General features: G+C 47.2%; 1 protein-coding gene and 1 long non-coding RNA gene across 5 annotated transcripts in view; one reads left to right on the top strand and one right to left on the bottom strand.

Annotated features, from left to right (window-relative positions):
- RALGAPA2 (Ral GTPase activating protein catalytic subunit alpha 2) overlaps window positions 1-19,214 on the top strand; it is a 326,207-nt gene extending 306,993 nt beyond the window's left edge. For 2 of the 4 annotated variants that reach the window (XM_054541632.2, XM_054541631.2), the window contains one exon: window positions 15,486-19,214. In XM_054541632.2, the coding sequence (XP_054397607.2) occupies window positions 15,486-15,640 (155 nt within the window). In that variant the 3' untranslated portion in view covers window positions 15,641-19,214. Of the gene's footprint in view, window positions 1-12,066; window positions 13,752-15,485 lie in introns of all 4 variants that reach the window. The other 2 variants (XR_010138774.1, XM_054541633.2) reach the window with 2 other exon arrangements.
- A 4,422-nt stretch (window positions 19,215-23,636) lies between these two features.
- Window positions 23,637-26,213, bottom strand: LOC134760796 (uncharacterized). Its single transcript, XR_010138775.1, has 3 exons — window positions 26,096-26,213; window positions 25,042-25,411; window positions 23,637-24,583 (listed from the first exon to the last, which is right to left on the bottom strand). It is a non-coding gene; the product is annotated as an uncharacterized LOC134760796 (long non-coding RNA).
- Window positions 26,214-27,104: the final 891 nt, after the last annotated feature.

The raw sequence follows: 27,104 nt of genomic DNA, 5'->3' as shown, positions 1-27,104 counted from the left end.
AACGTCATATTTTTGAAAATTGCTTAGCAGAATAAAGATTCTGACAGCATGTGAGGGTGGACATTGGAACTCTTCTAAAAGGAACGTGAAACCAAACATGGAATATCAAGACAAATGCTACTCCCTCCGCTTTTCAAATTATTAACATCAGTATTACATTTCTTAGTGTTCATGGTTTGAGGAATTCAGTGTTGAGTGGGAAAATTTTTTATACGTCTATCATACCTATCCTTAAGTGTGATTTTTAAGTCTAGGCATAATGTTCTGTTTTAATTCTTTGCATATCTGCTCATAACACTGAGTAGGAATGAACTAGATATAATCTTGATTTGAACTGAAATGTGGGGCAGTACAATGAGGACAGAGCATTTCAGCACCATAGACAAGCACGTTTTCAGAAGCATCTTCTCGTTTACATACTGGCTTCGCTTTTGACGAATCCCTGTCCGCTATCTGTTACTACTTCTACAGATGAAAACATTTGTCATTTGTTTACACTGTTATGTTCTTAGGGCAAGTGCGATCAAACCCAGATGAGCCAGCCAGCTTAAACTAAGAAATTGAGGTGAAGTCTGTTCTTCCAAGCAACAAGCCAACTGGAAAAATTGACCCTGAGCGGCTTAAGCTCCCACAGTGCACTTAGGACCCAATCAGACCATCTCTGGCCCTCAGTGTCATCAAAGCAGGGCCTTGGGCTTGGGCTCACATGCATATGCACAATCTGAGGAATTAGGGGCTCCTAGGTTTTCTTTGTATCCTCACCACCAGGGCTTTATTATTAATGAAGAGGGAGCGTCACCTGAACACTGCATTCATTCCGCCCTGTATTGGTAGCAGCAAGCCAGAAAGCAGCGTGCAGCCCCCGCTTCTAGAGGGAAAGCCCCAGTATCAGCCTTTAAGTCTGAAGTAAAAGTGGGAGATGCGCTCAGTGGGAGTGGCCTGTGCCTGAAGCTTCCACTGTTGGAAAATGCCCTCTGCTTCTGACTCTCCCCATCCAGGTGCTGTTACCCATCCGCCCAACAAGCCCTGCGGGGGGGTGGGTTGGCCAGGTGAACAGGCTTGCATTCAGGATGCGCCGTCAACCACACATGGTGGTGTAGCTGCTAATATATGAGTGCTCAGCTTTTTTCAAAGAGCTTTCAAAACAAAATCTATTTTCCTAATCAGAAAATATTTTTAAAGACCATCATATCTACCTTGTATCTATTCCGTCCATTACTTGGATTGATAACACCTGACATGTAAAGATATTTCAACTACTTTTTTACCTAGCACTATAGTTTACCTTCCTTTTTTGACCAGCACTAAATAATCTAAATAATCTAAAATGTAGCCAGTATTAAAATATTGGTTGCAATTTACATATATATGTTTTATGTATAAATACATTTATATACACATATACATTTCTCTCACACACACACACACATATTGGGGTGGGGGACTAAATGTGTGCTTTCAATCATATCACCAAGAAAGAGGGACCGGCAGAGAGGCCTTGAAAGGGTTAACTGGAATGGGCACCCTCGACTGCTGGGAGGGACTGATGTAATCACTGCAGCTCACAGCCAAGTGCATCTGTTCACCATGAGGTCATTCTTCTGCATGCTAATGATTTGGAAAATCAAGTCTAGTGTTTGACATTATCAGAAAAGATATAAATAGTGTAAATCTTTACTTTTTAGAAGTTGCTCTTATAAAAGAGAAAAAAGGAACTTTACATTGGACCTGAGATTTTTTTTCAGAACTGCCTTAAAGATTGTGTCTGGATCTAAAAATTTTGAAGGAATCCACTTGTGTCTGTTGATAAATCAATCCCCAGATCACTATTACGGTCACAGCTAGCAATCTGGTAGCCAAGGGCTACAGGTATGTCTCATTTAATATCTAATTTTAAGAATTTCCAAGTGCCTTTGTCAGAAGTTGACAAAGATAGATTTTTCTCAAAGAATGTTCAAAACCAAGTTAAATGAGTGGTTCTTCTCAGAATACCCAAACTGACTTGTGTTTGCTGAAGATGCCAATACTACGTATGGTTCCTTTCTGCTTCAATATTGCTATAGAGAGCCAGCAGAGGGAGCACAGGTCTTTGTTTATTTGTTAGCCCTGCATAAACACAGCGTTTGATTTCTCCACGATATGGTCAGAAATGCTTCCTCCTTTATGATATGTTGGATTGTCAAGGCTCCAGGATTTAGAACAAGTGGGAGAAAATTCCTCACTATGCTTCATCAGAGTCTGCCACTTTTAATGTAGGTCGTATTTGGAGCTTAAACCAGATTAGTCTGAGTCGGTCTTAGGATGCCACTGCCATTCCTGCTATTTCACAAAACTGCAAACTTTCATCTTTCACACGATTGCTTGGACACCCTCGTGGAAAGGGTTATTATGTCACTTACCTAATGAAAAAGACTTTTGTAGCTTTTCTTCTACAACACAGTCATTATGTTAAGTTTGCAGAACCTTTACCAGAAGTCTCTGCCTAGTGTCACTGAGTCATTTTGGTGGCCAATAAAATCTTCTCCTAAAACTGCAGATGGAGGCACTTATGTTACACATTCGCCCCAAAGCAAATCTGAGATGTAGACACTACACAAACTCCTCTTAGAACTCACCAGCCTTTGCCCAGAGGGATATGGCTACACTCAGCTTTTGCTTGCTAAGGCCTCCGCACCATATGCAGCTTGTCATTCTGCATGCAGTCCTGACAGGCAATCTTCCTTGGCTGTTTCACTGGGCAGTTAATAATCAAGTTAATTCCCAGAAACAGCACAAGTAAATCCTAACCCAAACCCCCAAAAAGAGTTTCCCCGCTCATTGAAAGGATAGTCATGTGACAGATTCATCGCATTCATATTCATTCCCTCCCTGTTAAAGTGGTCTTAATACGGTTTTAATTAATAGTACTTCTTTTGAATTGTATGTGTTCAGCTTCCCCATAACTTTGCTGAAGCCAGCAAAGAACATCATAGAATGTTGAACTAGAAGCGACTTCAGGAAAGATCATGTCTAACCCTGTCACATTAATTTGGAGCAAGCTGAAGACCAACCCAGGAAGAGACCACCGAAGGTCATGGGCAAGTTGGAATCAGGGCCAACTCAACCTTCACCTCCCCATTCCACATGGAAATGCCAGCCCTGTGCCCACCCTACAGTGATAATCCCATAATCAGAGCTGTAGCTACCAGCTCTTTATTCATACTAAAGGCCAGAGTCAAATTTTACTCTATTCAGAGAATCCAGAAGTTTTCCCTTTTGGTCTCACTCTGTCGCCCAGGCCTGGATTGCAGTGGTGTGAGCACAGCCCACTGCATCCTCCCCGTCCCAGGCTCAAGCAATCCTCTAGCCTCAGCCTCCTGAGTAGCTGGAACTACAGGCATAAGCCACCACATCCAGCTAATTTCTGTATTTCTTATAGAGACAGGTTCACCATGTTGCCCAGGCTGGTCTTGAACTCCTGGGTTCAAGCGATCTGCCCACCTCAGCCTCCCAAAGTACTAGGATTACAGGTGTGAGCCACTGCACCCGACCCAGAAGTTTTCCTTAAATACAAACTATCTGATATGACCATCTATTCAATAAGTCAGCCATCCCACTCAGCATCCTCAGCACACTTGGCTGTAGCTGGCCAAAGTGTTGCCACATGTCCTACAGACAACTGCCTTGCACAGATGTTTCTTCTACCCCCATAATCCCTTCTGGACACAGCCCAAGTCTTCCTTCCCTCATAACCGGTTTGATTCTGACCACTTTTGCTTTGATTTTTTCCAATTTAAGATGTATTCTTCTTGGAAAGATGGTACAACATTGATAGAAAGTTTTTTTACCAGCTATCATTCCATCACCAAGACCCAGTGGTGTTCAACTCTAGCTGCACACTGGAATCGCCTGTGAAGCTGTAAAGATACTGATGCTTGAGTCCCTCCACTAGATTCAGATTTATTGGTCTGGGGTGTGTGGCCTGAGCATGGAATTTTTAAAAAGAAAATAAAACAGGGTATTTTAACATGCAGGCAGGACTGAGAACCACTGCCCTAAATCCTCTCTGTAATATTTAGGCCCTAATTTTAGTGCCATCTAACTTGTGATTATGTATATCTTGATTTTCCTTAGCATATGTAAGCCTTTATCCTGTGTGTGTGTCTCCTCTTCATAATGGACTGTAAATTCTTTAGAGACTGGTACATGGGATTTCTTTCCTACATGCAACAAGAGTGAATAGAAAGGAGGACAGAAAGGAATCAGGCTGTTGCTTTAAGCAGCACAGGTGTGTCTCTAGACCACAGATGTGTGGGCCTGATGCAAGATGCAGAGCAAACACTCGTAATTATGTTTCATCTGCCCCCTCCTTCCCAGTCTCTTAGTGAAAGTGGGCCACCGACAAGAAATCTGATAAGAAGCCGGTGTGGAGAAAGGCAGGGGAAGTCAGGAGCCGGCGAATCCACAGACCGAGTAACTGAAACTTGATTCGAGGTGCTTTCGTAGATGGTCTCGAGGGTTTTAAAGGGAATTATCGATCACCTTGTTTAGCACCACTTTAGGCTTCGTGCTTCGTCATCCCTTTGTTCTTTTAAAACTTTTTTACTCTCCTCGGTGTCAGCTCTGGAAGAGATGAGACAAGCATTCTTTTCATTTGCTTGGCTAGAAAAGTACCGCTGCTACCTGTCAGATGTTACCATCTCTAACGTGGCCCTTGTTGCCCCTGGAGGCTCCCACTGAGCAGGACTGTGCAGGGCACTTCAGGCAACACAAAATAAGGCTCTGGGAATCTCATGCAGGCCTGTGTCTCTCCTTCCCTTGTGAAGCTTGAAGTCTTATTGCAGAAAGGCAGACACTCGTGAGCCACAAAAAAAAAAAAATGGCTATTTATTAATAAGCTCAGATAAGTTTCCTCCAAACTATAACCACATGTCAAAAAGATAGCCAGCCAGTGGTTTAGGCCACTTGGGTTGAGATTTCCCTGAGATGGACCACGCCATTTGCCTTGTGAACTTGAGGAGAATGAAAACTTGCCTCGTGTGTATTAGATATTCTACTAAGCATCCTGCCAGCTGGTTTGGAACTTCCCCACATTGCCTAATGTCTGAGAACTGGAAGGCCCATGGACAAAAATAAAAAGATGGAGGATAGTAAATGTGAGAAGAGCAGAGAGAAAGAAACCACATGTTTCAGAGCCACTGCGGGGACAGTGACAACTCCTCACAACCCTGGGGCTGGTGCTGGGAGTATTCATAGGTTCCTAGAATAAGAAGTGGCCTGAGATCATTCATTTTGAAGTGTCAACCTTGCACTGAATCTGTTCCTTTGGCCGAACTCTGAAGGTGCGGCTTTTTCTATGAAATGCTGCGTTAGGTTCTGGGTTCCCAGTCCTTACAGGGTTTTAAGTGCAGGTGGCATCTTCCTCCTGCCTGACTGCTAATTACAGCTCAGGGGACACTTTAGCAGTTGCCAAGAGATGGCTGGCAGATACCAGGAATTTTTCTGAGAGACAATTTTTGGAAATAAATCTTAATTAAAGCTTATTTGAAATAACCTTGAGAATATGTTTCAGAAGAACCTGAAGTTCCCGTCACCTCGGGTTCACATTCCTTGTGAATCGTGACTGGCCCTCAAGTCCTCCTGGCTCAGCAGGTGGTGCATGCACAACCTCAGCTGCTGAAGGGCCTCCTAGAAGCCTCAGTGGGTTTGCTCAAATTCCTGTTTAGGAACAGCCAAACCAAAGCAGAGGCCAAATGGAACCTCTCTTATTCGCAGTTAAGTCTTCTGACAGAAAGAAGAAAGAATATTTTATACTGTCCTTTTCCAGGAAGATATAGGATGATAACAGGAACTTAACCTGCCGGTTCCTTTTTGCCCATTAGCCTTTAAAGTCCCTCAAACAGCAGAAGGAATAAAATCCCTTAAAAATGGGAAACATGCCCATCCATTTTGAAATAAGTAACTTTACGTATTTACAGCATTGATGTGGCCAAATTCACTTCTCAGTACGCAAGAAACCTAGTAGCATCACAGTGGACAATGCCAAGAAAGAATAGGGAAAACCCTATTTTGTGGCCACTTCAAGAATATGAGACAATAAAATCCAGATGCATAGAGGACACGTTCCACCTACCTGTGCCCCCATGCAGAGGCTCCTCTTGCCTTTCCGGCAGCACTCAGCTGTGACCTGTGGTGGGAACAAGTGGCCTCCACCATCCCAGCATCTGTCTTCTCCTGTGTGGGATTGTGTGATCTGTGAGATTGCCTGAGGATATGGAAAAGGAATCACGGGTCTGGCTTGGGAAGGTTCCACTCCCCCATACCCCTAATCTCAGACAAAACAGGAAGTGTGCACACCTTGCCTTGCCATTGCTGCTGAATGTGTTTGGGTAGACTCTGCAGTCAGCGTGCATCCCAGAGCTCATGCGCAGTCATTAGGGAAGCCCTGCTCCCTAGCTACATCCCTAGGGTGCAGAGAAGCAGCTGGAGAAACAGCGCAATTCCAGTTAGCACCACAGCCTCCAGGTAACATCTGGGCCTGCAGCTTCGTGAGGCTGGGCGCTCCGGACCAGGGTGACAGTCGCTGACCAAACAGCATCACATGTGAGAGTCCCAGAGGAAATAGATCACCACGGAGAAGGAAGGAGGGAGGCAGGCTGGTTTTTCCATCACCAGGTGGCTGGTCATGTCCAGACCAGAGCTCGAGCACTTAGGCCTCTCCGTTCTCAGACAGGACTCGTTGCTCCACCCTACAGCCCCCCTGCCTCTCCGTGCCTGCTGTGGGGGACCCACCCACAGGAATGAACAACCCAGTGGGGGAGAGGAGCCCTTCTTCAGTGGCAACAGCAAAATGTTCCTCCCTGAAGGCAGAAAGGACTGTTTTCTAGAATGTATGGCCCGTACGATTTATACAGTGGCAAAGACACACCCACTTTGGCACGGATAACTGAGAAATTTAGCTAAAGGGTTGCCTACTTTGCAATTCAAAAGGAGCACCACAGAAATAATTCACATATAGAAAGTATCTTAATTATGGGCCAAAATTCCTTTCTGAGGACAAGACAGTTTTTATTGGTAAAACTACCAGACACTTCCATTGCTTCTGCAGTGTTTCCTCAGACACCTCACACAAATACCTACAACTCACCATCCTCCCACAATCACCATGGATCTAACTGCTACATTTTCTTGAGCTGTTGATTATTAGGGAAATTTTTTAAAAATAGTCCTGAGTGGCGCACACACTCCCATTGTATCTTGGGACAAATCACACGGTAATCCCACCTCACTGCCCCAGTCACTCCTGAGTTGTTTCAAGACAGATCAATTCAAGTTAGAATAAGCTTGGGAGACAACCTGGAAGGGAAAACAAGTCACTGAAAAGCAATGTGCCAGCGGTGGGGTGGCCCTATTTGCTTTGAGGGTGGTGTGAGGTTTGGGGGGTGGAGCAGCAGGAGAGGTGCTGGTGGTATCTACAGAACCTCACAGCTGCCCTCATTCCCCTGCTTGCCTGGGTGCCCGGGGGGATTTTTTTTCTGAAATCTTGGAGCCACTTCTGTTGTGTCACTTTTGGAATCATGGGAATAGTAGTGCCACCCAGACCACCTTCTATTCCATTTTGCCATTTTAAAAACCAGCTTATTGAGATCTAATTCACATATCGTGCAATTCAGCCATATGAAGTATACAAGTCAATGTTTTTGGTCTAGTCAGTAGGTTATGCAACCATTACCACAATCAAATTCTGTAACATTTCATCCCCCGCTTTAAACAGCCTGCCGATAGTCAATCCCCCTTCTCCCCGCCCACTCCTCAACTCTAAATTACCACAAATCCACTTTTTGTGTCTATGTACCTGCCCATTCTGGACATTTCATATAAATAAAATCATCTCATATGTGGTCTTTGGTGGCTGACTTCTTTTCTTTTAGCATATTCTCAAGGTGACTCCATGTGTAGCCCATATCAGTATTCCATTTCTTTTTATTGCCAAATATTCCACTGTACGGATAGACCACATTTTATTGGTCCATTCATCAGTTGATGGACATTCGGGCTGTTTCCACTTTTGGTCACTGTGAATATTGCTGCTGTGAATGTTCGGGTCCTGTGTGGCCTCTCACTCATGTGAATTCAGTCTGGTAAAGTACACAGACTTCCCATGGCTAAGATGCAGCGGAAATCTTGGTGTTTATGTTCCGTGAGAGTGAGAGGGTCTGGAAATGTTTCTTTATGATGGCCTAACAAGAAAGTTGACACCAAGATATTAATTTTAAATTTATAATTTAGTTTAGTCATAGAGCCACACACAAGTACATTGTAGTCATGGGAGAGAAAGAAAAAAAATGCCAGGAAAATTTTTTTACCAATGATCCACCTGCTCACTTAGCCCCTGCACGGGAGCAGCACATATACAGGCACACGCTCCACTCACTTTCCCTTCCTCCCTCCCTTCCTGCCGGTCCAGCTGTCCCAGCTTTCGGCTTCTGAACCAAGGGTGATGGGTAAGACCAACAACCAGAAAGAGGAAGCCAAACCCGGAGTCAGAGCCAGGGCCAGGACACAGCCACTGCTGCTGGATTGGAAATACTGGAAGCCATCCTTGGGCCATTTGGAGATGTTAATTAGGCTGGCTAATTCCCACTGGCTTTGGGTTGCCAGTGTTGAGTGTGTGGGCTTACCCCATCCACTGCCTGCACCTGTTCCCTTCCTCAGAGCCATTCCAAGGGGTCTGAATAGCCCAGACAGCTCTCTGATCTCCCACTCTGTCCGCCTTCCTGCTGGTAGGATATTTAGCACTTGCCTAAAGCTGGAGCCCTAGTCCACTCTTTCTCTCCCTCATCCATGCCAGCTCTCAAAATCATTCTCTTTCCTAATTATCTTGAACCAGTTAATCATTTTCCACACTGACTGTTCAGTAACCAGGATCCAGGGACAGGCAGCAGCGTTTCTTGTCTGACCCTGCCCAGCCTCATCCCAGGTGGCGGTTCTGGATGGCAGCCTTTCTTCAGAGGCAAGAAGCTTGGTTCAAAGCCTTGCTCTCTTGCTATCCCAGTGAGTACAGCTGGAGAAAGCATGCCATAGAAAGGCCCACCAATTCCTGGAACGCCTCTGCTAGGCGGAGCTGCACAGAACACAACACATCTCCAGCCAGCCTCTTGTTTCCTGTGCTGCTTTAAATCCCTGTTGATATCCAGAGTATCAGAGAAGTCACACAAGGCGGAAGAAGCAAGACATCTTTCTTCAGAAGTGACTTCTGGATTCCCCTGGCTCAACTCTGTGTCTGAGCCGCCAGTTGGCCACAGTTTGGCCTTTCGGTGTCTGAGTTAAACTGCTAAGGGCCGTCCCCGAGGAGTCTCGCTCAACTACTCTTAGATATGAGTGGGGCTGGCTTCGATTCCCAGCACCACAAATAGGTAAAAATGACTTCCAATTTAAGACACTGTAACCCTATAACCCAGTGTCACAACTTTTTTTTTTTTTTTTTTTTGAGACGGAGTCTCGCTCTGTTGCCCAGGATGTAGTGCAATGGCGTGATCCCAGCTCACTGAAACCTCCACCTCCCCAGTTCAAGCGATTCTCCTGCCTCAGCCTCCCAAGTAGCTGGGATTACAGGCGCCCGCCACCACACCCAGCTGATTTTTTAGTATTTTTAGTAGAGACAGGATTTCACCATGTTAGCCAGGCTGGTCTCAAACTCCTGACCTTAGGTGATCCACCTGCCTCGGCCTCCCAAAGTGCTGGGATTACAGGCGTGAGCCATCGAGCCCGGCTGTCACAACCTTTAATCCATTGTCACCCCACTGTGGAGCCTTCTGAGACATTTTGAGACATTTTGGTTTCCTAATTTGTCCCCTCCCCTGAAACACCACAGAAACACTGTGTATCTGTTTACTTACAGTACTTATACCTGTGCTGTATGCATATAAACAGTAGGCTATTTTGCCACCCCAAGGGGTGATATCCCCTCATTAGACTGCATGCTGTAACTTTTCTCCCAGATCCCCCAGAGGCAGCGGTTTCATCTGCTTTGGTCACCACTGTAACCCAGAGCCTAAAACAGTGCCTGGCACATATCTGCTGCTCATTTGACAAAGGGATAGGACAGTTAGGCTTTGTGTCTCTCCCCTATCCCCCCCAGACGTCAGGTCCCTCCTCGCCTCTTCCCACCCCCCATCTCCAAGCACATTGCCCTCCAGGTGCCCTCCACACTGCCCAGGTTGGTCAATGCCCTGTGCGTACCCCAGAGATGTATCAGGAAGCTGACAGCTTACTCCTCTGCTCCACGACTGGAACCCCACCCTTTGGGAGCACTGCCGTGTGTCAAGGGCAAGTGACATTTGAGCCCCATGGAATAATCAAGGCAGCCCCCAACTGTCTCTGTCTTTGCATCTCCTTAACTCAACCATGGATTGGCAGTTACTGAGACATTCTTTGTGGTCCAGCACACCACACCAGGCTGCGTCTGGGGACGCACAGGAGAGGGGCAACCCAGTCCTCATCAGCAATTACAAACAAGTCCTCCATTGTTAGCTGCGCCATCTGCTTTCTTGGTTTCTACCAATCGGGTGCCTGTACGCACAGCATAACCAGGGCTGAGGGGCTGCAGAGGAGTGAGATCAAGGAGCGCCTTCATAAAGAGACCCTTTGCTCACACTGGAGGGTGTCAGTGGCATGGTGCTCTAAAAGCCGAACTTCCTCAACTCAAGGAAGACCTACGCAGATATGCTCTATGTTTGCCCTCTTCCATGAGAGGAAATGGGGGCCCTTCAGCACAGCGCACTGGGGGGAAATCAGAAATCTAAATGATTAATCATCCCGAGGATCCACGGAAAACATTCTAGCCCATGACCAACAGTCAGCAGCAGCCCAGAACCTCTTGTGCCCAAAGGGCACAACCAAGTGTGGAGAAGGAACGGTGTTAACGGTGGTTGGAAATCAAACCAAGGATCATACACAACCCATGATCAGTTATTGATCCAGAATCTCCTAACCCCGAATAATTTTCTTGGGAGAAAGGTACAGTTTTCATCAATAGATTGGAAAAGATGTCTCCATAGCAGTGCACGTTTCTCTCATGGAGCCTTGGCTAAAAGAATGTTAGTGGTCACCTCCTGGTGGCAGCTGGAGCCACCATCTTAGAATTTTGCCCCTGTCACTGTGCCAACCTTGGCAACCTTGGCAGAGGGGGTCAGCAGAAAATCCACGTTTACAACTGTGGCTGTGCAGACAATGGTCCACGTCACTGATACATGTCCTTTGTCCAGATCTGATGGTCATCTAGTGACACAGAATTCAGGAGAGCTGTAGGGGCTGAGAGTTCAGGAGAAGCTTCTGCCTGATGCAGAAAGAGGATGCATTCGCCAAGGAAACACTGCCGTAAGAAATAGGATGGCGTGGAAGGGGTGGAAGAACCTGTCACAAAGCATAGAAAAGCTAAGATCCCCCTCAGTTCTGTGTGACTGCTGAGACCCTGCTGCTCTGTGGGTGAGAGTGACCTTATGGTCCAATTTCACCGCTCCAGGGAACCCTCCCAAGCTTTCCTCTGCACAGGATGCTGCGTGTTCCCTTCCTGGGGACTGTCACATTGCAGGTCACACCAGTATTAACACACTGTGTGTAACTCAGAAACCTGTAAAATGAAACTTGGAGACATGTAAACTTGCCCACCTAGGGGGTTTCAATTATTTTTTCAGGTCATCCATTGAATTTCAAATGCTTGTCTTGAAAACACTTTTATATTTGTATTTTAAACAAAATCAGTCAGGAAAAGTTGGAGAGCAGGAAAAGGATATAGCTGTCAGTGCTGTTCAGCGTCTGTAGGGCTCCTGACAAGGTCTGCATGCGTAGATCCTGGGAGTTTTAACGTCTCTCTCATTTCACATTTGTAAACACGACATCGGCTTGTATTTTGTCCTATCAAGTAGAATTTTCAAGTGAATGTTCAGTTTTTACTGATTGACAAGGCTGCAGAAATGCTTGGGCAGCTCAGGGATAAATGTATTATTAGCACTGTGTTAATTATCAAGTTGGAGCTGTGGGGGTGCTGTGTTTGTATTCATTCGATTTTGTGTTCTTTCCCTTCAGATTAAAACACGTAAAGGTCTCATTACAATATTTGAGCAAGGTAAGACAGACACTTCAGTGGATTTGTCCAGTCACCCTGCTTTGGGGAGGGGGTGGGACTTTTCTAACCGGCTGCCCTCCGTAGCGGACCCTGCATCAGTGCTCCTCGCCCTCCTGGGCCTTCCCCTCCCAGGGGGCCCTGCCCACACTCCTGCCGCTGCATGTCTGTGCTGCCTGGGGAAGCCCAGCCTTGCCTTTCTTCTGCCCCCGCACTCGGGGAGGAATCCGACACCAACACCTGCCATCCCGGAAAATGTCTTTGTCGCCTGCCCTTTTGTGTGTGGGGCTGCAGAAAGCTAGTGGGCGCTGGGGCCGCCCCCTTTTTTGTTGCCCAGGCCTGAAGGAGCAGGGTCTTGAGATGGGCCGATAAGACACGGCACGTGCTGGGCCGGCCTTTGACCGCCAGCCTTAATGGAGGCCTCTGAGACCTCCATGCGGGGAGGGCAGGTTGTGGCGGGGGCTGCTGAATGGAACAGCTGGGGAAGGAAAAGCGGACAAAAGCTGCGGGAGCGCAGAGGGTGGAGACCTAGGAATGGGCTGCGGTCTAGGACCCAGAGGATAGGCTGGCCGTGGCAGGTGTGACCTCCCCAGCCTGCCTTTCTGTCCTGGGTCTGGGGTCCAGGCCCTGCCCAGAGCGCTCTGATGGATGGCAGCCACCTTGGCAAGGCTGTCTGAAAACCCTGTCCCGTGTGGCCCGGGCTGCACCACCTCCCAGGCTCACAGGTGGAAGGCGAGCAGTTGGTAATGACAAGGATCATGGCAGTGCCGTTCACAGCAGAAAGCAAGTGAGCGAGCTGCCGTTCCTGAGCCTGTCGCCCACAGTGGAACGCAAGGCACAGACACCAGTCACTTTGTCTCAGTAAATATGGAAGTGGGATGTTAGGGTCCAGATTTGTTGGTTTATCCAAACCTTCACCCTCCTCTGCCAGGCAGGGCTGTTGGACCTGCAGGCCAGAGGAGCAGCCAGCGCCACAGCCAGCCGACCCTCTAGCCAGCTACCCTTTCTCTTCCCCTCACCCATGGCTTAAGCCCAGTCCTGGTATTGTCCCAAACTGGGCTCACTCGTGTCAGCCCCAACAGGTGACACGAGCCTCAGAGCCCAGGTGCTCATGCCAAGATGGGGCAGAGAAGGGTTGTACAGTCCCCTCCCAGCAGGGCACCTTACTGCAAAACTTTGCATTTGCTGAGACCCCCGTCTCCATGCGTGTCCTCCTGCTCCTGCCGCCAAAGTGGGGAGGTGAGGTTCGAGTGTCCTGTGAATAAATCCTTGGCTTCCATCACCGGGAAGAGGCAGTGCAAGTGGAGCCACAGCTGCGAGTGGACGTGTCATATCAGGAAGGTGGCCGTACCTTGTGTCCTGCCTACCTGTCCCGCAGCCGCCACCTCCCCACCACGGGGTGCTGTGGCATGAGGGCCCAGTGCAGATGAGAATGTCCCAGCGGAAAGCTGGGGACCAGAGGCATGTGCAGGACACTGTGGCACTGGCTGCAGCCCAGCTGCAGGGGTGGCTTTGCCCTTTGCCCCTGGCCATGGGATCCCTGCTTTCAGGTGCACAGGCCTCCTTCTCTGCAGAGCTTCCTGCTGTTCGCCAGGCTCACTCAGCGGGACAAAGCTGGCCTTCCTCTGTCCATCTGCAGGAACTCGAGGTGCACCCCTCTTTCCCTCTTTATCCTCCCTGGGTGAGTGGGTGGGGCAGAGGAACTAAAATGTTTTCCTTCAAATCCAGAATTAGCAAAGGTTCGCTCTTTCTCTTTGCCTTTTTTTTTTTGCTTCTTTATTCGAATCAATCTGATTACCATAGTGCGCTGGACTGTTGGAATATTGTCTGGGATTAAATCAAGTCTGTTCTCCCGTGCTGCCCCACACCCTGGATTAAATGCCAGTGCCCACCACCAGCTATGAGGGGATGGAGAGATGCCTTGTAACAATCTAGCTTCTTTTGTGGATGATGGTCTAGCTGTGCTGCCATTGTCAGAAGCAGCCTGTTTTTGTGTTCTGGGGTTTTTCATGTGTGGTGTTTTTTTTGAGACTGGGTCTCACTTTGTCACCTAAGCTGGAGTGCAGTGATGCCATCACTGCAGCCTTGACCTCCCAGGCTCAAAATCCTCATACCTCAGCCTCCCAAGTAGCTGAGACTACAGGTGCTCACCACCACGCCTGGATAAGTTTTGCAATGTTTTTGTAGAGACGGGGTTTCACTGTGTTTCCCAGGCTGGTCTGGAACTCCTGGGCTGAAGCGATCCGCCCACTGTGCCCTGCTGCAGCCTCTTTTAAAGATGAGAATAGTGAGCCTTCTCTGTGTGCCCGACCTTACTGAGCCTAGAAGAAGGGAGGCAACAGTGAAGCCCTCGGACTCTGAAAGTACTGAATTTCAGAACACCCTGAGCCAAGCTGCCTCCATAGGTCCAAGCACATTTGCAAGTATTGATTTTGGAAACTCTTCCTAGAAACAATAAGGGAAGGTCAGAGAATGAAAAAAGATGCTGTCTGTGAATAAAATAGCCTACTTAAATTAATTTCAAATGCCAATAATAATAATAACTTCCAAGGCCAAAGCCCTGCAAGTGAATCACACAGGGAGGAAGATGTGGAAACTCTGCTTTTGAGGTTTGTTCCCAGCAGAGGTCATGCAGGAAACTTGGGGCATAATACAACAGCGTTTAAAAATACACTACGAGGGGAAGGGTGATGAAATGATCCTCTCGCTCGCAGAACGGTGCTAGGGGAGACCCAGCTCCACCCGCAACAGTGGCTTGGTGTTGCAGCAGGCATTCTTATATTCCTCTGAGCACGCCGACAGCAGCCCTGGGGAAGTAGGGGGGTGCAGATGCGCAGGTTTTAATTTTATTCCTTTTCCCTCCAGTGATGAACAGCTGTATGCTCATCTGGACTCATTCAGACAAGCAATTTAGGCCTGACCTCTAGTCTTAGACCCTTTGGGGAATAATTGAGTTGTAACTCATTGTGTAGAATATCGATATGTAAACACGTGGAGATTCCAGGAACACCGCCAGGGATCTGCAGAGCAGCCTCTGAAGTTTCACGGGCTTTTCCATTGACTCCAGCCACTGCTTCTTCAGTGGTTCTTCCTCCCTTTCACTATGACCAGATGCCTTTTCTCTTCATTCTTTACTTATGAATTGGACAGTAAGTCTGAATTAATTTCACAAGATTCATAGCTCCTTTTATGCTGCAGAAAAGCCCAGGGCAAAGAATAAGAAGAAAGACATTCATGTGTTTATTCATTCAACAAACATCTTTGCCGGCATAGCGTGGGAGGAATTTCCCTCCCTTCTGAGTGCCACAAATCCTCCCTGAAATGTGTGGCCGTAGAGCCTCCATTGCCTCCATGACTTAGCAGTTCTCTGCTTCCTTTGCAGGGGCCCTGGCCTCCAGTCTGAGTGCTGACCTCGAAGAGCCCCTGAGTGAGGAGGAGACAGAACACCCTCTCCTGCCTCTGCCCCGAGCCACTAAACCGAGAATCTCCAGGAAATTTCGTTGCTGTACTAGTGCCCTCAGCAGGTCTTCCCATTAGTGGACTTCTGAAGCCCATGGTGAATCCCACTACCGTGTCTCAGATGGGACTCAAACTAGGCTGTATCATCTTGTCCTGAAACCTCACAAACCTTGGACTTCCAAAGAAGAAACGAAAAAGTCACCAAAAACCAGAGATGAACCCACTGACACATGGGCATTGGTGTGGCTACTCGGGGCAGATCACAGCAGGAAAAGATTCTGCACTTTCAGGGAGGGGGCGGAGGGCAGCTGGCTTCTGCACCCCAAGTTGTTTCTTCTCATTTATGAACCCAAGCATGATTCACAAAGGGGCTGGCAAAACAATTGTCTAATTGAGGAATTTGATCTGCATTGATGTTGCTAGTTCTTTTTATGTTAGGATTTATGGTTTACTCAAAAATTTCATCATCGTGGAAATTGGCTTTCCCCAGGGTCTTTTGCCCAGGAGAAGTTTTACCTCAGTTGTCCAGTGTTTTCCCACATGGTACCTGACACCCTGTAACTGAGCAGAGGTTCTCCTCACCACGCAGAGGCCCTTCAGGTCATGACAGTGATGCCCCTATCTTAGAACACTCAGGAGATTCCAGAAATACAGGGTCCTGTCCTTGCATAAGTTCCTGCAGGACAGGAAGTGTCCCAAGGCTCAAAACAGCACAGACCACATCCACACAAAAGGCGCATGCCGGCTTCAGGCGCTAGGCTGAGATGGGCACCCCCCGAATGGCCTTGTGCCTCCAAAAGCCTCACGCTGCAACTTTGCTGCTCCTGTCTGTTGCCCAGAGAGGCCTCATACAGGCCTCAGAAATGTTTCTTGTCACACAAAGCTTTCGGTAGCAGATTCTAAGCAAGGGATTTAATCCTTACATTTTTGCCCATTTGGCTCCAAGGAAGGCTCATTAGACCTGGTTGGTTTTTGTTTTTTGTTTTTCTTAAAAAAAAAAAAGAATCAATGAATGAATGAAAAGAGAAGCAATGGTGAGCCCTCTCCTGCTGGGGGGCTCTGGGTGGGCCTTGCCCGTTCTGCAGCAGAGAGATCAGTCAGCAGCAAAGAGCTGCTGGCGCAGGCTCCGAACTGTGTCCTGGACCCTTGACCTGCCTCAGAGCTAGAGATTTGCTCCACCCCGCACTTCACTTGGGAAGTAAATCCAAGAAACTTACCAGAGTCTGTCCCCACTGCGCAGGCTTTGTTGTCACAGCGGCCGGGGACAGAGCAATGCCCTGCAGTGGGAAGGGACAGCAGCAGGAGAGATGCAGCCCCTAACTCAGGGCTTATGATGGGTGGGCCGGTCCTGGGAAAGGTGGGCCCTGTGTAGGAGGCCTCCCCGCCTTCCTCTGCCCTCTGCCCTCTGCCCTCTGCCCTTGCACACACTTGTTACCTTCAGGCTGCTTGGCCACCCAGGCCTGAAAAAGCCTTCTGAGGCTCTCACCCCATCAGAGAAGCCATTTTCACTGAGGAGCCAGTTTTTTCCATTTGCTATTGAGCTGGTTTGGCTGGAACCTGGCCTTCGTAGGGAAAACAGGGAGACCCAGGAGCCAGACTCACTCTTGGGACAAATGAGAAAGAGCTGAGCCAGTCGTTCCTGTCGGAAGGGTGGGCTGCTCATCCTGGAGAGAATTTGCTTTTCTGCTTTATAGGGGATTGCAGGTAGGGCTTGAGGCCAGGCCCACTGACAGGAGCACCTTGAGAACCACCTGAACACAAGAGAATGAGGGTGCCCCAAAGTGGAAGGAAGCTTCCGGCCCCTGGGCTGTTTTGGGAAGCGCCCAGGGTCCTCACGGGGGCTGAAGGGCAACGTGAAGAGTGACTGCAAGTCCTGGCATTGTCTGTGGTGTCAGCAAACGCCCTTTTATTTTAAATGCTTCCAGACTTCTGGGCAGCGTAGCTTGGCCACCGTCACTCAGGCTTGATCCTGCTGTTGAGCTGCTACCGTCTCCTGTTTACCTCACTCCTGTTGGGAAGGCCATCACATGCTCCTAGGCTCCAGAGCCCCCTGTAGGTCTCTACCAGCAGGTCGCCTCTGGGAGAACGTTTCATCTTCAGGCTCTAGAAACTCCTGTTGCGGAATTCCTGGCTTTAATAGAAAAGATACGTCAGGATTTAGAAATCGTATTGAACTCTCCTGGACTTCTGCTCCATGATTTCATTTTGCTTTCACGAACCAGCAATCCCGACCTTGGGGTGGGAAATTCAATTGTAGGCAGCAAATAACTCAACCCTCCTGTAACCCCTGAGGATTATAACGACCCCATGACCCCCGATGACAGCCAACAGTTTGGTGACTAGAGTTTTTTTGAGCCTGCCATTCTCAGTAGCAGCTTTGGTCTGGAGATCTGGAACGTGGAGCAGGGAATCTGGCAGCCACGTTTCTCGTGATCACATGGACTGGAGTCGTTTTTGTTATTTGGGGTGGAAAATTGCAATGATCAAGTTTCTTTCTTTTTTTTTTTTTTACTTAGAAAAGCAAATATTGTGCTTTTGTAATAAATCCCTTTCAGCAAAATTGCGGAGGATCATTCATCCAATAGGGCCCCACCTGAGGCACAGCGCTGACTCATCACGGTGGTACCAGTAGGTAAGCCATCTGGAAACAGAAGTGGCCCTAATTGGGCCAAAATGTGATAAGACTCGCTGGCCTCAGGCAGGGCCAGGCCAGCTCCGTCACTTCTGTGCGCACCTATTCCCAGATTCCGTCCAGAGCAAAGCTGATGTTTATCGTCTCATTGTACTTAGGCTTTCGTACTTTAAAAAATTATAACTTTTTACAAATAATCAAGCCTTCAGCAGACAGAAGTGAAGAAATTTAGCCTGGGTTGCCTCAGTAACAAAGTCTGCAGTTCCTAAGAGCCACATGTTGGGGAAGTGGGGTGACCCAAACTTGGTGACATGGGTTGATTGATCAGACCCTTAGCCTTACAAACAAGAGCTCATGCAGATCCACAGAGCCATGCACATCCCGTCTTCCTGACTTTCCTCAGGTGGCACCACCTGCGCCCCATGGACCTGCTGTGTCGGTGTCATGTGGAGGTCTGATGAATCCTTTCAAACCTAACTGTGATGTCGTAAATGTAACTGTGCTACCTTTATATCTACTAAAGGGGAATGTCTGCATCTGAGGGAAATTCAGCATGAGACAACCATCGTTTTAGTTGCACTCAGTCTGTCCATATGACATACACATGAAGTGAATGTTTCCTTATGTTTTCAGGTCTACAATGTTTAGTACATGTAAATAAGGAAAAAATTTGATAAATATGGTAAATTAAGTTATAGTGTGTCATTTGATTCTTATTTTGCTGTCTCTTGTTATTTAATTTTCGTAATGCTCCACATCTAGTTTCCTTCCTAGGTGGTGGGAACACCTCGCAGACGTGTGTGCACCAGGACACACCGCGGCACAGGCAGCCATGCCGAGAAAGCACACATCTCCACTGATGGCAGCCACCCAACTCTCCAGTTAACCTCTTTTACGCTTTAATTCTGATTTACTGTGATGATTTAATAAAGTGGAAACAAAGCACTTCAGTGCTTATATGTTTCTCATTCTCATTATAGTTTATAAGAAAATAAAGTTTACCCTGGCATCTAATAAAAAGGTGGCTTTCATTTTTATTGGACAGAATTGTTTGAAAGCATATTTTAACCAAAGCCTAAACATGTATCCAAAATGGTAGCTGGTACCAATACGGGGAAGCTTACCAACGTGTTTATGTAAAATTGACCTCGTTTCCTAACATGGAATGCTGAGATCCAGTCACAAGAGGCTCTGAATCCAAGCATCATGGTTCTAATCTACTTAAATAGCTTTCTCTCTTCGTGATTAAATCATCTGCTACCGCAACGTCCATCTGAGCCCACAATGAGCTGTGCCCCTTGCTCCGTCTCTCTCCCGGGCAGCCCCCATACAAGCCACCCTTCTAACGGTCAGGAGCCCCTGTCCCTGATGAGCAGGAGACAGCCTTAGAGGGCTTGTCTGTGTGAGTAAGTGATAGACAGGGTGTGATAACAGTCCCCTGTTGGTATGGCTGAAGCCGGGCTGATGCCCCTGTCTAAAGACCCCAGCCTTTGCATGACAGCCTGGCTGAGTGGCCTCTGCCAGCATCGCGGGCTACTCATGAGCTAGGCAGCAGTGACCTTTCAGGATATTGTATTAGAAGTCTGTAAAAATCATCCATTTGTCCAGTTAACAAATATTTTTTGAGTACCTAATACTTACAAAACATGGCTATGACCTCACAAATGGTCTGGATGCCTTCTTGGGAGTCAAGCAGACCCTAAATTCAATGTTTAGCTTTTCACTGACAACAAGAGCTTGCTTAATGGTACGTCCTGCTTCTAATACTTGGTACCTCATCACATGAAGCTTGTTGTGGAGTCTTAGAGCTTTGTGGCCTGGACACAGTGTGTCCCAGCCTGTGCGTCAGCAGCGTTGAAGAATCTGCGTAAGTCAAATGCAAGTTCCTATCTGCTACAGACTCTGACCCACCAGGTCTGGGCTAGAACCTCAGCATCTCCACTTTTTCAAGCTACTCAGAGGATGTTGACCTGCAGGTAGATCTGGGTTGAGGGACTGGGCCAGCCCCCTCAGTGATGGTCTGGGCAGCATTCATCCCCTGCCTGCGCTGAGGGAACATCAGAGACCACTCCCTGCAGGGCAGCTCTTTGCTCTACAGCTGCTCCTAGGAGCTGCATTTCTGCCACTCACTAATGACTCAGTGTCATAGGTGGCCCTCAGGACTCCCTGGATAATCTCCCTGGAGATGCCCCCGCCCTGGATAATTCAGGGATACTTCTCAGATATGGAAATGGTTATTTGAAATTCAAAGGATAGTGTTCTCAAAGTCTTAGACAGTTTACTTTTTTATATCTTTGTTTTTGTTTTCACCAAATCATTTTCTCTGCCACACTTTTTATTTCTGGCAGAACGATGAGAGGGTGGGGAGACATTCCGGTCCATCATGCCTCCTGTAAGTGATCAGGTCACCTTTAAAAAGTACTCATCAAATCTTGGGCCATATTAGGCCAAACCTTCAGCAGAATTCCAAAGAACAATCCAACTTCCAGTGCTTCCAAAAGGACTATTGTTACAAGGCCCTGATAGGTCTTTTGGGGCTTCGTGCTAGGTACCAGAATTGAAAGAAAGAATATTTTTAAGGTACACCTAACCATAGTCAAGTGGTCTTGACTAGGTCTAAGTGTTTCAGGAAAAAAACGCCAGTTATTTATGCCTCCTGCAGTGAAGCGTGTCTTCCAACGAGAGGCTCACACACTGATATTTGTTCACTTCAGTACACATTCAAGCTAGCATTATGGTGCCGTGTATGTGCAGAGACTAAATTGAGGCCACTTTGGTTTATTAAACCGTTTATGTCAAGGGGCACTATCATCATTTGCTCTTCTGTCTATACCTGGAAATGGTTTTAGTTGCATTTTGTTTTTCAAACCAAAAAGTGAAGGCTGTGGAAATGGAGCACAAAGTAAACTTTGTCCCTGCATATTTGGTTTACTCAAGGCATGGATCTACAGCTGGAAAGGTCGCCCCCACCCCCACAATCTGACCACCTTCTACAGGTATGAAAACTGAGGCCAGAAGACGTTGGCTCACTGAGATTCACAAGGTCAGAAAGTGAGGCTCCAGGCAGGAGATGAGTTTCCTGGTTGCCACTTCTTTTTTTTTTTTTTTTGAGACAGAGTCTTGCTCTGTCGCCCAGGCTGGAGTGCTGTGGCACGATCTGGGCTCACTGCAAGCTCTGCCTTCTGCGTTCACGCCATTCTCCTTCCTCAGCCTCCCGAGTAGCTGGGACTACAGGCGCCTGCCACCACGCCCGGCTAATTTTTTTGTATTTCTAGTAGAGACGGGGTTTCACCGTGTTAGCCAGGAAGGTCTCGATCTCCTGACCTCGTGATCCACCCACCTCGGCCTCCCAAAGTGCTGGGATCACAGGTGTGAGCCACTGCATCCAGCCGGTTCCCACTTCTTGATGACACCCCCATTTAGCCGCAGTCACCGTTCTTCACCAGTGCATGGACTGTTTGTTGAAAATGTAGTTTCCACGTGCATTTTGGTCACTGTAAAGGTCCCCTAATGCCAAGGCTTAGGCCACCCTGACCCTGCTGTCCTAGGGACCAGGCACAACACAGACCAAGGGCTTTGAGTGTGGGAAAACCTGTTTTAACAAGAGACTTACCTACTCTCCCTACGTGCAGAGACGAAAACGCTGGATGGAGTTAACCTCTCTCCATGTCTCCAGAAGCCATGGACTGGAACCTCTGGAAAGAAAAATTGCTCGTTTTCAACTCTGAAAAATAGACTTTGAGGTAAGAGCAGGTAGCCAAAGCAGGTTTTTCATGCTTGGTGTGATGCCCAGGCAGGTCGGCCACACTCTGGAAGGCCACGGTCTGCTCTCTGCACTCAGACATCCACACGTTTACCAAGCACTTGCTACAGTTTGGCCAAAATTGCCTTGTTTCTCTCCTGAAAACGTTTTCTGTTTCGGGAGTTTGAGACAAAAGATAAAGACATATCAATGTCCTTCCATGCCACAAGAACCACCTCGAGTGAAGTAGAATGAGACTCACTTCCAAAACCGAGGTCTGTTCTTAGCCTGCTACAGATTCAACCCCATTTTCACCCTCAGAGAACACGACAAGACCAGCCGGCAGCCCAGCTAGGCAGGGCATTTCAAACAGTAGTGATACCCTCTCTGCCCTCAAGGTGCTCTCAGATCTGCCCCCAACACACACAAACAGCAGTGATAAAAACAGCAGGAACTCTCCAAAATGACACTCTTTCTGAATAATAAGAAAAAAATAGCTGGAATTGGCGATTGCTTTATTTTTGTCATTGTTAGAATTTTAAGTTATAAGTATTTTAATACCTAAGTGTCCTAAGTTGGACAAGATGGGGGCAGTGAGACGTTTATAATAAGCTGTCACATCAGGCAGTATTTGTCTGGAAGATCCTGTATTTCACAGAATGAGAATAAGAAAGTAGGTCCCAGCTAGCATCCTCCCTCCGTACCATGTCAGACATGGACAGCGCTGATTGGATTGTTGTTGTTGTTGTTGCTGTTTATATCAAGATATTCCTGCCTCAGATATCAGAGAGCATTATGTATGTGGTCAAAATTCTATTCAAACATTATTTTAGGAAAGAAAGAATAAATGCATAAATTATCTCTGGGACAAGAGGGCACTTTTTTATGTGTCCAGGTGTCATTGCTAATCTTCCATTTATGTTCCCCCCACCCCTGTGAAAATGCTTGTTGAGTTTGACATGGAATATTTTCCATGAAGAGGTCAGAGCCGTCGGCTTCCTCCTTAGCGTGGGGTCCTCAGGGCCTGGAAATTGTAGTGTGCTTCTCACTGAGGGCGTGAAGTGGGAAGGGGCTTGCTATTACAGATCCTGAAAGGATCTTTTTGACTTTAGAAAATAGCCTGGCAAAGAAAAGCTTTTTTCCGTGAATACTCAGGGACTGCATTATGCCCCTCAGATGATAGAGGAGAGTACTTTTGATCAATATTCCCTAAGAAATGGCCGCTGGGCTAAGTGCAGAGGGCCTCAATAGCAGTCTCCCTCCCGCCTGACCTGCAGAGCGTCTGCGGCAAATCTCTCGGAGCAGTGGGAACCAGCAAGGGCGGTACATTAATGGCATCATCTTCTCCTTTTAAAAAAATGTCACCCCATTTTGTCCTCCATGTTGATGGCTGATTATGGGCCCAGTGGAAACAGTTATTTCTACAGCTTTCTTTGGGGAAATCTTGGATCTTCGTTTCAGGCACCAGGAAAAGTGACCCCCTGGAACAGTTTCAACCTAAAGGCGAGAGCAAAATGCTGGTGGGAAAACTTACATCAGGAGCTTCTTTTAATCAAGGAAGGTTTTTTTTTTTTTCTTTTTTTACAAATAATCAAGATTTTAATGAAATAGCCAAAGTACAAATTTGTATATTACATCAGGTGTTCTATACTTTTTTCTCTTAAAAATAATGATCTGCCTCTATTCCAACCCCCATCTCCCTAAGACTGATAAGCAGGTTATTCAAAAGAACATTCTCAGCTGGGAGCGGTGGCTCACGCCTGAATCCTGCACTTTGGGAGGCTGAAGCGGATGGATCACTTGAGGTCAGGAGTTCGAGACCAGCCTGGCCAACATGGTGAAACTGTCTCTACTAAAAATACAAAAATTAGCAGGGCGTGGTGGCGCGTGCCTGTAGTCCCAAGTACTCGGGACACTGAGGCAGGAGAATCGCTCAAACCCGGGAGGCGGAGGTTGCGGTGAGCTGAGACTGCACCACTGCATTCCGGCCTGGGTGACAGAGTGAAACTCTGTCTCCAAAAAAAAAAAGGAACATTCTCTCCAGATTAATGCAAAGATATAGAAATAGCATCATACAACACACATTATTCTACAACATCCTTGTTAAACTTTACAGTGTCATAGGCACCCCTCCATCTAGTTCATCATTTTTCGTAGTTGCATTTTATTCCTTAATACAGATGTACCTTAATTTACTCAGCCCATGTGGACATTAAGGTGGCTTCCAGTGTTTGTCATAACAAAGACACCTGTAATGAACACCAGCACGCCTATATCCTGACACGCTGCTGCTTTTATTTCTGTATGATAAATTTCCAAAAAAAAATGAAATCACTGAGTCAGAGAGTATATGTCATTGTTATGGACTGAATGTTTGTGTCTTCCCGAAACCCATATGTTGAAGCCCTAACCCCCAGTGTTTACTAGGAGGTGGGATCTTTGGGAGGTGACTCGGTTGCGATGAGGTCCTGGGGATGGGGTCTCCATAGTGGGATTAGTGCTCTTAGAAGAAGAGAGGCCAGAGCTTCTCTCTCTCTGCTGTGTGAGGACACGGGGAGGAGGCTGCTGTCTGCAAGCCAGGAAGCAGGTCTTCACTGGAGAACCAAATCGGCCCACTCCTTGATGTTAGACTTTCCAGCCTCCAGAACTGTGAAAGATAAATTCCTGTTGTTCACGCCATTCCTATTATTTTAAGTTTAAGCCACTCAGTCTATGGTATTTTGTTAATGGCAGCACAAGCTAACTGAGACAGTCATTATAGTCCTAATAGATTGATTATTTGACCACTTTTGAATTCTATGAAGTCAGTTTTGGAGTTATATTTTAAAACGAAGCTAGGACCCATGTCTTCCCATGTTTGTATAGGATAACTCAGTAAATTAGCCAACAGCTTAAGAAAAGAAAAGTTTTAAGGGGCACCCAGGAAAAAGGCATAATTTCAGCCATGACAAAATGAGGCATTTGTTGACCAAAGTGAGGACTCCCAATCAGTGTGTCCACACCGTACGTATGTCTTTTCATGATAACGTCCCAAAGAATTTCTCAATTTTGAAGAAATTTTTGAAAATGCTAACATAAATGCATCAAAATACACCACAGATTCACCTTTTGTCACAGATTGGAGAGGAACGTGGTCCTAGGAATCAGTGTCGGCTTCCAATTCCACCTGCACACACTCTTGAGCGGCCATTCCCTAGTCATTCTGGCTCATTTCCTCACCTGGGACTTGGGGCGATAGTACTGATTGTGGTAGCCAACCTCAAGGATGGCCCCCAGCAATCATCACCTCCTGGAATTCATACCTTTGCATGGTCCTTTACATGCTGATTCAGAGATGACCTGTGGGACCAACGGAACTCAGCAAAAGTGATATATCTTCCAAGATTAGTCATAAAGGTATTACAGTTTCCACTTTGGTCTCCTGGATGGCTTGCTTTGGAGAGAGCCACCATGCTGTCAGGACACTCAAGCAGTGCTGTAGAGACCAGCATCCATGTGAGGGAGCCATCTTGGAAATAGATCCTCCAGCCCCAATCGACCCTTCGCTTGACTGCAGCCCCAGTGGAAAACTCAGTGTAACTTCATGAAGGACCCCCAAGCCAGAACCACCAAGCCAGGCTGCTACTGAATTCCTGACCCACGCAAATAATTAGATATAATCAATCTCTGTTGTTGTTGTAAGCACCCAGTTTTGGGGAGATCTGTTGTTACACAGTCATAGTGCTTGGGGCATTGACCCAATGGTTGTTTTCAAGACAATGTACAGAAGGCATTTACATACAACAGTGCATTCTACTAGTGAACCCAGACCACACCATTTTGTGGAGGGCTACATCAAGGAGCCAGACACCTGGGTTCTGCTCTCTATGTCTTAGATGAAGAACCTTCTGATTGAGGGCAAGGCATTCAACATTCAGACATTTTCTTAATATACAAATCAATGAATCATAATCTATAAAGGATTGTTGTGAAGACCAAATGGAAAAATTCACATGCAGGCCGGGCATAGTGGCTCATGCATGTAATCTTAACATATTAGGAGGCCAAGGTGGGAGAATCACCTGAGCCCAGGAGTTCGAGACCAGCCTGGGCAACAAAGTGAGACCCACTCCCCCCAGTCTCTACAAAAAATAAAACAGCTGGGCATGGTGGTATGTACCTGTGGTCCCAGCTGTAGGGGAGGCTGAGGTGGGAGGATTGCTTGAGGCCCAGAGGTCAAGGCTACAGTGAGCCATGTTCATGCCACTGCACTCCAGTCTGGGTGACAGAGTGAGACCCTGGAGCAAAAATAAAAATTCACACTCAAGCAGTCTAAAGGCCAGAGAGCACTGAAAAATATCAGGTGTATTCCTGATATCAGTTATCTATTGCTAATGAATCAGTAATAAATATCAGTTGTCTATTGCTACATAACAAATCACCCCAAAACTCAGTGGCTAAAAACAACCACCATCATTTTATTACAGTCTCACACAATTCTGGGGGTGAGCAGGCCCAGCTGGGCTGTTCGCACCTGGGCTCTCTCATGCAAATGTTAGGGTAGAGGGGGCTGGCATCATCTTAGGGGCTCACCTGCTCCCCCAAATGTCTGGGGCTTGGTCGTTGACTGAGATCTTAGCTCGGCCTCAGTAGAACACCTAAATGTGGCCTCTGTGTGTAGCTTGAGCTTGGCCTTTTCTAGCCTAGTCTCAGAAGTCACACAGTGTCACTTCTACTGCTTTTTATTTGAGAAAGTGTCACAAAGGCCCTCTTAGTTTTGGAGGGGGCAGTGAGGGAGGTAAGACTTCACAATGGGAGGCATGTCAAAGGGTTTGCAGAAGTGATTTTAAACCTACACCAGGTGGCATTGAGATTATATACAATTTAAAATCAGTGTTCAGCCGGGTGCGGTGGCTCACACCTGTAATCCCAGCACTTTGGGAGGCCAAGGCGGGTAGATTGCCTGAGGTCAGGAGTTTGAGACCAGCCTGGCCAACATAGTGAAACCCCCATCTCTACCAAAAATACAAAAAATTAGCTGGGCGTGGTGGTGGGTACCTGTAATCCCAGCTACTCGGGAGGCTGAGGCAGGAGAATCACTTGAACTCAGGGGGCAGGCCTGTAGTGAACCGAGTTGGTGCCATTACACTTCAGCCTGGGCAACAAGAGTGAAACTCCGCCTCAAAAAA

The sequence above is a fragment of the Pongo abelii genome, chromosome 21 (genome assembly GCF_028885655.2).
Source record: "Pongo abelii isolate AG06213 chromosome 21, NHGRI_mPonAbe1-v2.0_pri, whole genome shotgun sequence".
Taxonomy (NCBI): Eukaryota; Metazoa; Chordata; class Mammalia; order Primates; family Hominidae; genus Pongo; species Pongo abelii.
This window is presented reverse-complemented; position numbering and strand designations above follow the sequence as displayed.